The sequence below is a fragment of the Sprattus sprattus genome, assembly GCF_963457725.1.
Source record: "Sprattus sprattus genome assembly, chromosome: 8".
Lineage (NCBI taxonomy): Eukaryota > Metazoa > Chordata > Actinopteri > Clupeiformes > Clupeidae > Sprattus > Sprattus sprattus.
The window spans coordinates 29,601,181-29,609,867 of record NC_137927.1 but is presented as its reverse complement, the minus strand read 5'-3'; the positions used below and the strand labels follow the sequence as shown (position 1 = coordinate 29,609,867).

Sequence of the window (8,687 nt, the reverse complement as noted above, 5' to 3'; positions counted from 1 at the left end):
ACCTACAATCATGAACAGAAATACTGTTTTCCTGCGAGTGCTTTTCAAAACACATAAAACCCACACACACACACACGTGTGTAATATACTAGTTCTAAATTAACATTAATATAGATCGATGGCTAGACAACAGTACTGGGTGCTGAGATGCCGACAAACAATTGCCTGCCTTCAAATTACTCCAGCTCTCTGTGTTTCTGGGGAAAACAGTCCAACAGATTACATTGATTTTATACACCGGTTTCCATCTCCACCCTGGTGTTCTCGATAATGGCAATGGATCTTAAAGCAGACCTACACACTATGGTAAGGACATTTCATTTGTTTTTTTGCTTCAGGACACGGAGGTGACAGAGAGTACTGCTCTGCCTAGAGGCTACAACCTATCAAAAACAACTCCACCTCTGTTCCAGGACCAGGGTCCTCCCAAACACTGGAGGCAGCAGTGGGTGAAAAATTCCAACGCTCGCACAAAAAGAGCCAGGGCAAAGAAGGTGCGTTTCAGGAATAAATAATCAATCAAAAACCTAGCACTGTACAAGTTTATTTACATTCAGTGTTTTGTACATGTATGCAGGAGTTGGGCAGAGGAGTGTTCCCTCTCAACCCCTAGCTCCCACCTAATAGGCTTCTCAACACACACACAAACACACACATACACACACACACATGCAAACAAACACATGCACACACGCTCACACACACACACACACACACACACACGCATAGTTAATGCTGTAATGCAAGTCAATGTCCTTAGCTGGGAATGTAAACACCTAACTAAACCCAACAGAGATACAACATAAAGAAAACAAACAAATAAGCAAACATATTATATAAAATAAACAATTTTAGTCACATGACTGTCAGGAAGTTAAATGCTGTGAGCTTGATAATGACTCTGCAAACAAGTAAAGAAAAACTTAAAGACTTAAAAAAAGAGGGGGGGAAAAGGGCAGCTGTGGCCACTGTGCCTTAACTAATCTAAAACAAGGAAATAAAACCATGGAGGAGAGGCAACCAAGGGCCAACCAACCAAGTAAAAGAAAATAACTTACTGCCACTCAAAATAAAAAGGAAATGAAATCAAGACCACACTCAAAGAGTGAATGCCCAGACAAAGCATGATTGAGTTCATATAAGACAGGGAAGAGTGTCATGGTCTCCTTTTTATAACACACACGTTGAACAGTGCTGAGCTTGTTCTGAAACTACAGGTAGGCAACAGTTTGAATCCTACGTCCACCAGAGGTGGGGGCTGGAAGGCTCTCCTCCTGTGCATTCAGTCTGGTTATGTTATGTTATAAGAGCGTTCAGACAGCCAGTCTGTGTGGGACTAAAGGATCGGTGAAAGACACTTTCTTTTCCTCTTCACCCTGTATCAATCTACTTACTTTGTTTGTTCGTTTGTGTGATGTAACGTTGTTAATTCTCGTTAATATTATTTTTATTATTATTAATATTATTATTATTATTAATATTATTATCATTCAGTCTCGCCATCGCTAACCTTTGGTTTAAGCTCAGAGCATACAAAGTCACTGTTCCTGTTTGAACACTATGGCAATGTAACCCACGACACACACAGTTTCTGCGTGTGTGTACATACACACACACACACACACACACACACACACACACACACACACACACACACACACACACAGACACTCACACACAAAGTCTCAACTGAAAGTGATAACGATTAAAGATGAACCGCAAAGGCCTCCCATTGCTGAGCGGAAAGGCCTCCGTCCGTCTAACCCTAACCCTAGCCCAGAGTGTAAAGGCATCCGTCCGTCTAACCCTAACCCTAGCCCAGAGCGTAAAGGCATCCGTCCGTCTAACCCTAACCCTAGCCCAGAGTGTAAAGGCATCCGTCCGTCTAACCCTAACCCTAGCCCAGAGTGTAAAGGCATCCGTCCGTCTAACCCTAACCCTAGCCCAGAGTGTAAAGGCATCCGTCCGTCTAACCCTAACCCTAGCCCAGAGCGTAAAGGCATCCGTCCGTCTAACCCTAACCCTAGCCCAGAGCGTAAAGGCCTCCGTCAGACGACAAACTTGTTCTTGGTGGTGGAGCCACTCTTGGTGGCCGTGTCCGAATGTGACTGGTACCCGATGATGACTTTGGGAGGGACCCCCAGCCTCTCTTTATAGACTCTCCTGAGAGGGAACCAAAGGGGGGGAGAGGGGGGGGGGGGGGGGAGGTCAGTGACGGTCAGCCAGGTAGCTCGCATTTTATAATAACCTTTTGACAACACTTTGTTATTTCGGCAGATTTGATCAGCTACTGTTCTCAACTACACAACCACAAAAAAACAAGTGTTGGACATCGAGTCTTAAATTAAATTGTTCTGATCTGAAGTGTTTTTGAACCGGGTAAGGGCTACACCATGAAATTAAATGTATGTCACAAATTATTTGAGAAGATGAGTTAAAAAAAAATGTGTCTGATTATGAAACACATAACGGCGGCCATTTTGTGTCCTCCAGAGCTAGAGCTTACCCTATGTGTGTCACTGATTCTTTGTTGGCATAGTCTGCCGTCCAGATCGCAATCTTGTCTCCTTTCGTTCTGATGTTGACCACAGCTCCACAGACTTCATCACTATGGTCATCAAAGGCCTCGCCGACAAGGCACAGGAGCTGAAGAGGGACAAACAGAACAAGTGTAGTGAGCATTTCTATCGGTCACAGATAGAGATTGTTCCTGTTCTATGCTTAAACATTGATGTGTATAGATTCGTGCATTGGCCTATGCTCCACTCTGTGTGTGTGGGTGAATGTGTGTGGGTGAATGTGCGTAGGTGAATAATTCAGTTTGAATAATGTAGAGTAATGGTGAGTGTGTGAGTGTGTGTGAGTGAGTGAGTGAGTGAGTGAGTGAGTGAGTGAGTGAGTGAGTGAGTGAGTGAGTGAGTGAGTGAGTGAGTGAGTGAGTGAGTGAGTGAGTGAGTGAGTGAGTGAGTGAGTGAGTGAGTGAGTGAGTGAGTGAGTGAGTGAGTGAGTGAGTGAGTGAGTGAGTGAGTGAGTGAGTGAGTGAGTGAGTGAGTGAGTGAGTGAGTGAGTGAGTGAGAGAGTGAGAAAGTGGGAGTGAGTAAGTAAGTGAGAGTGAGTGAGTAAGTGGGAGTGAGTGAGTAAGCGGGAGTGAGTGAGTAAGTGGGAGTGAGGGAGTTTAACTGGAATGGTTAGAAAAAGAAGGAAGGGAAATATTAAGGGGGAAAAAGGTGTGTCATTATAAAGGATCCATTCATGCCTCCTTATAGTCGCATGCTAGTGAAAGGAGCGCGTGTGTGAATCTGGGCCACACCACTTTGAACGAGTGTGTGTGTGTGTGTGTGTGTGTGTGTGTGTGTGTGTGTGTGTGTGTGTGTGTAGGTTAAACCAATAATGTCTGTGTGCCACAGTGACAGTGTTGCATTAATATGAGGCTCATACATCCTAGAGGAGCCTGAACACTGTTTCACTCTCTCCCTCTGCGTCTTTCATGTTTGTGTGTGTGTGTGTGTGTGTAAATGTGTGTGTCAAGTCTCACTGGAACCTGCCAGAAGCTGTCCAGATCAGCATATGCATAATTATATTTGCCTAGGAAGATGTCTGTCTGTCTGTCTGTCTGTCTGTCTGTCTGTCTGTCTGTCTGTCTGTCTGTCTGTCTGTCTGTCTGTCTGTCTGTCTGCTCACCGTCTCCAGCCAGAAGCGGTCTAGGTCTGCGCGTCGCTGTTGTTTGGACAGCGTGATGAGCCAGCGACCGCCACGCTTGTTCCTTTCGTCCTCCCACATGGGTTCAATGCCATCCTGCACACGGGGTCAGGGGTCAGAGGTCAAAGGTCAAAGGGTCAACACAAACTGCTCCCATCCTACATGTCTGTCTTATGGTTTGTTTATTTATTGTTCTTCTGTATTCTGTAGCCTCAGTCAGGGCATTGCAGCAAAAGAGCTCTGTGCTCAGTCAATTCTCCCTGAATAAACAATGATAATGATAATGAAATAACATGTTTTCAATGTCATTTTGACCAAAAGAGGTAGAGTTACAGGTCAACAGTCAAACAGTCAAATAGTCCCTCATGTCTGAGAGAACTCCAGCCCAGAGGACAGACTTCCCTATAAGGACTTAAAACCCATTACAGTCTGTGCTACATAACATCCACTAGTCTTTTTAGAGGAGCAGTGCCACACCTCTCTAACCCTAACCCCATACAGAGCCCTCAAAGGGGTACGATTACACCACACAGAGTCCTCTCACACCACACTGTGTCTATATGAAAGGTTTCCTTTTTAAGAACACTTTTGCAGACCGGGTGTCAGATAAAAAAAAAGCTGTTTTGAGATGTGGCAAATATGGATATTTACACATAAAAAATAAACAAACAAAAGACAAAAACAGGCAGCGCGGTCAGTACATTTACAAAGCATTGGGAGTTTAAGTTGCTGAATAGAGAACCTAGGAAACTCCCACATCTTTTTAAGAGTGTAGCTCTTTTTTTGGCAACAATCTTTAATAGCATCACCAAATAATTTTTGGAATGGGGTTTTCCTGGTGTACATGTTGTGTGATCAATATGGAGTATTCAGCATTTACAATAAATAATTGTGAACCTATAAAAGAACCATGTCCTTGTTTCCTTCCTGAGACTAGAGGCTTGCTGCCTTGATGATGACCTCCTTTATGACAGAGCGTGCCAGCTGGATTTCAAAAGCTACATGGCAACGTAACCGTGCTGTTGCTTAGCAACCCTTTTAACAGTCCTAAAAACTGTAACATCACTAACCTCACAAGCTGTAACTACGGCAACAATGCCCCTGACATCGAACCACAACCAGTGATCATATTGTGCTGGAGGGGCACCCAAGTTTGTTATTAGCTCATGATAAAAATAGCTGGTTTGAATTTGTAGGTGAATGGTTTAAACTGACACATGCTTTAAATGTCTTCAGCTTTGCCCAGCAGGGGTTGTGTTGACCTCTGGCTACGTCAGAAACCTAAAACTTATGACCTTCAGCCTGCACAGAAACTCACACACATGTACGGTCACAAACATGACTAGCATTTGTCTAACAAACCTCAAAGGATAATTCACTTCCTCCTGCCTGTTTGACACAGGCTCAAACATTGCTGTTTGCTGTTCTGTTTCTACGTGGAAAACATTAATTCCCAGATAATCGTTGTTACCTTGAAAAGGGAGTAGTCACAGCCAGATATCAGGTTGCTTGACAGCTGACAGTGATTATAGAGCCTGAGAAGAGAAATAAGGACAAATCTGTCAACGTCTATTCCAATGCCATTGCCAGTCATTTAAAAAGCAAACTCTGATTGGCATATTGTAACGAACCTCAAACACAGCAGAAATGAAAGACACATACTTGAACTATTGGAGTAAGCATGGCTACAGTTGCGCTTTGAGAAGGTTTGAAAGAGTCACTGACTTCTACTTAAATAAATGGAGGATTCTGATAAAGGGATTATTTCACCAAGCTTTGTTAGGACACTGAACAACACTTGTTGCATTTCAAGTCCTTCCTCAAGACCTGTTGTACTGATGAGATGAATTGTATGGTACTTTGGACAAAAACTCAGCCCTAAATGAATAACCAACAAGTGAATCAAGGCCGCATTCTACCTGCTTTCCTCCTCCACTGGGCTGTATTATGCCAGTGGGCTCAAACAGAATTAGAATTCAGACTCTGGTCAGAAAGATTCCATCTGTCCTGTCACATTCCAAAACGGAACAGCTGTGAAACTGAAGTTCTGATGACACTTACGCCCAGAAATCTTCCACTGTGTCAAACTTTGAGATGAGACGCAGGTTGGCTTGCCATGTTTTACTTTTGTCATTTTTGAAGAACCAAAGAGCCCATCTGTTGGGAAAACAAAACAAGACAAACTTAGTAGTAGAACGCAAAGTTTACATCTTTAAATTGAAATACAATAACAGGACCATTTGCACATTGAAAAAGCACCTCCGCAATCAGAAATGCAAAAGCAAACAAACAGATCAATACTTGGTCTTCTTTATCTGTGCTAGATGTCCTCAATGGCACTCAAAGGTCATAAAAAAGTGTGACTGCAGCAAAACTACTTTACTGTTTGTTTAAATGAAATCAGATATGTGGAGAGAGAAAAGGTGTTTGACCTGTTCTGCAGTGGATGCTTGATGTAATCCTCAGGACTCACAACTTCTTGTCCTGTTGCTTCAGTTTTCTCTTCCTCGGAATTAGAAGAATTACAAATGGTTTCCTGTAAAACAGCGTATGGCTGGTGTAAGTGTACTCTCCTCCGAAGTAATTCACATGTGTTACGTAAATAAAATCTCGTACTGCCAATACAAAACAATGGACCGAATAGCTACGTTTGCAGACCAGACATGTTCAAATCTCTGAAAGGGCAGCACAACTCAGTTTACCATAGTGTAATGCTGTGTGCACACATCCAGAACCACCTGTGGCTTTGAGCACTGCGGTTTTGGAATGTTAGCTGCCAAATTAATGACGTTAAGACCATCTGCCTACAAACAGTGAAAGGTAATATTGGGCTACCTGAGCCTCCATCCGTTTCCACACCGTTAAACCCTCACTATGACGGACCTACGGGCAAGAGGAGTGGAGTGGAGTGGAGTGGGCGGGGACTGTGACTTAGCTTCTGCTTTCACTTACTGGAGAATTTGGATGTTATCACTAATCATCGTATCAAGAATGAGAAACGTTAACTCGACTGCAACAGAAAGTGAATGACCTCAATGATCAACTGTTTATGAAACATTGTTTGAGCAGTTTGATGACATTTTCATGTGAATCAATGATTAATGCAACGTGCAAGATAAATGACAAAGTTACGGTTGTGGTGTAAAAAGATAATCAGCGCGCTACCTTACTTACAGATATTTGCGTGTCTAGTTGCAACGTTGAGCAATGTGTGCACTAGTTAATCATTTGCTGTTTTAGTAAATACAAATTGTGGAACGAATTCAAATGTTGTCGTTTACGTTAATGAACGTCACATTGTAACACGCTAATCCCGATGTGTTAAAATAATGACACTTAATATAGAAAGGAACGCTTCAAGTGTTACCGAAAACAATCATACATTTTGTTCAACTTCATGACTCGAAAAGTGCCGTGTTGTCCGATATGAGCAAACTATGAGTTACGACTATGGCTATTGATAACAGAAGTTAGCTATTTTCACCCCAAACTAAGAATATGTTCAAATTCGCTACATTAACAAATTAGCGACCACTGATAAAATGACACATCTGTTCACACAACATAAGAAACAGCCTAGCATGCAAGTTAGCTAGCTATCTCCCTTTCGTTAGTTACTACGTCCTGAATTTTGGAAAATGAATTAAAATCTTACCATAATTTACCAACTACCTTACTAGATAAGTCAGATTAACAACTCCCTCACCAAAACAATCCCCTATTCGCGACACAAAACTAGAAATGATTTTGCGACACTAGCTAACTAACATTACTGTCAAGTCTCCATACTACTACTGAGGACTTCCCAAAGTACAAACCCACGAAGAGTAGTCTCATTCAAGGAATTGCAGCTCGACTCTACTATAAAGCTGGGATACATTGATGGCTGTAGTGATTCACCACCATGTTGCAACAGAAAATCCACACGAGATTTCTAAATTATCTTTATCTCTAAATCTCTAATCTCTAAATAAAATTTCCCAAGGTAAACACTCACTCACCGGTTCCGCAGTCGCCATCTTCTAGAAATCTGCTTGCAAGTAGCCTACTATGGTGTGAAAATAAAAGCTGATTGGATGAGAGAGGGTCTTGGATTGGACTGCGCCTTTCAACGTGACAAACCCAACTTTGGCATTGAAAGTCGGCTGCATATTTCTCCCTCAATGAGCGAGGCCAACCGCTAGTAGCGCGACTGTGTGGCCGATAGGCTCTTGTATTATGTATAGAGGGAGAGAGAGAGAGAGCGCCAACTTATTCTCTTACTTTTACAATTTTGACATGGAAAAAAAAGTGTATCGGTTGTCAAGAAAATATCTAACATTGGTTAACGTTACTTGATGTGACATAAACACAGCACTAGAACAGACTACATCATTTTGTTCTTTTGTGCTGTGTTGGTGTTCAGTGTTAAAGTAGGTAATCAGTCCTTGAAATAGCCCCTCAGATGGCAGGTTCTGTTTAGGAATTATTTCATTTTGGTGGAAGTTAAATGCAAACGGGCCTCTTGATGGGAGGTGTGATCGGCAAGAAATAACCAGCAACAGAGACTTAAGTTTGTAGTTTAAAAACAGTGTTTTTTTGTATTTATTAAGTGAAGGAAAGATGCTCTTTCACCCGAAACAAGCTGTTTAGTTTATGTAACCGGGTCATATTTTGAGTTTGTTTACTTTCTTTCTAGCATTTAAAGGAGACATGTCCCATAAAAAAAAAAAAAAATTAAACAAACTCAAAATATGACCCAGTTACATTTAGATCTGGGTACAAATATTTTCTAAACCCAGCCTGTGCAAAGAATCCAGCAGATTTAGGTGATACAGGAGGAAAAAGGCAGCAAAAACAGCTTTGAGATGAAGGTACAGATTCCACAATGACAAATCAGTACAACAGTACAACCAAACAAGATGCATTGATTTTCTTTAATAGTCTTCTTAGACATATGGTACAAACAGCAAGTCCATCATCCAACAGATACTATACCTACACACGCC

The 8,687-nt window shown here is 42.1% G+C and overlaps 1 protein-coding gene across 1 annotated transcript; it reads right to left on the bottom strand.

The window, feature by feature from the left end:
* Positions 1-536: 536 nt before the first annotated feature.
* Positions 537-7,728, bottom strand: eif4ea (eukaryotic translation initiation factor 4ea). Its single transcript, XM_080843069.1, has 7 exons — positions 7,701-7,728; positions 6,132-6,235; positions 5,761-5,856; positions 5,171-5,234; positions 3,682-3,795; positions 2,507-2,646; positions 537-2,163 (listed from the first exon to the last, which is right to left on the bottom strand). Exons 1-7 carry the CDS (start codon positions 7,716-7,718, stop codon positions 2,049-2,051), a joined length of 651 nt encoding a protein of 216 aa, XP_080699195.1. The 5' UTR covers positions 7,719-7,728; the 3' UTR covers positions 537-2,048.
* Between the last annotated feature and the right edge of the window lie 959 nt (positions 7,729-8,687).

What these genes read in the sequence shown, in the direction of transcription:
- eif4ea (XM_080843069.1), bottom strand. An exon ending in GTGACTACTCCCTTTTCAAG is followed by an intron (nt 3,796 to 5,170) that starts GTAACAACGATT and finishes CCCCGTGTGCAG; the next exon opens with GATGGCATTGAACCCATGTG. An exon ending in ACCGCTTCTGGCTGGAGACG is followed by an intron (nt 2,647 to 3,681) that starts GTGAGCAGACAG and finishes GTCCCTCTTCAG; the next exon opens with CTCCTGTGCCTTGTCGGCGA.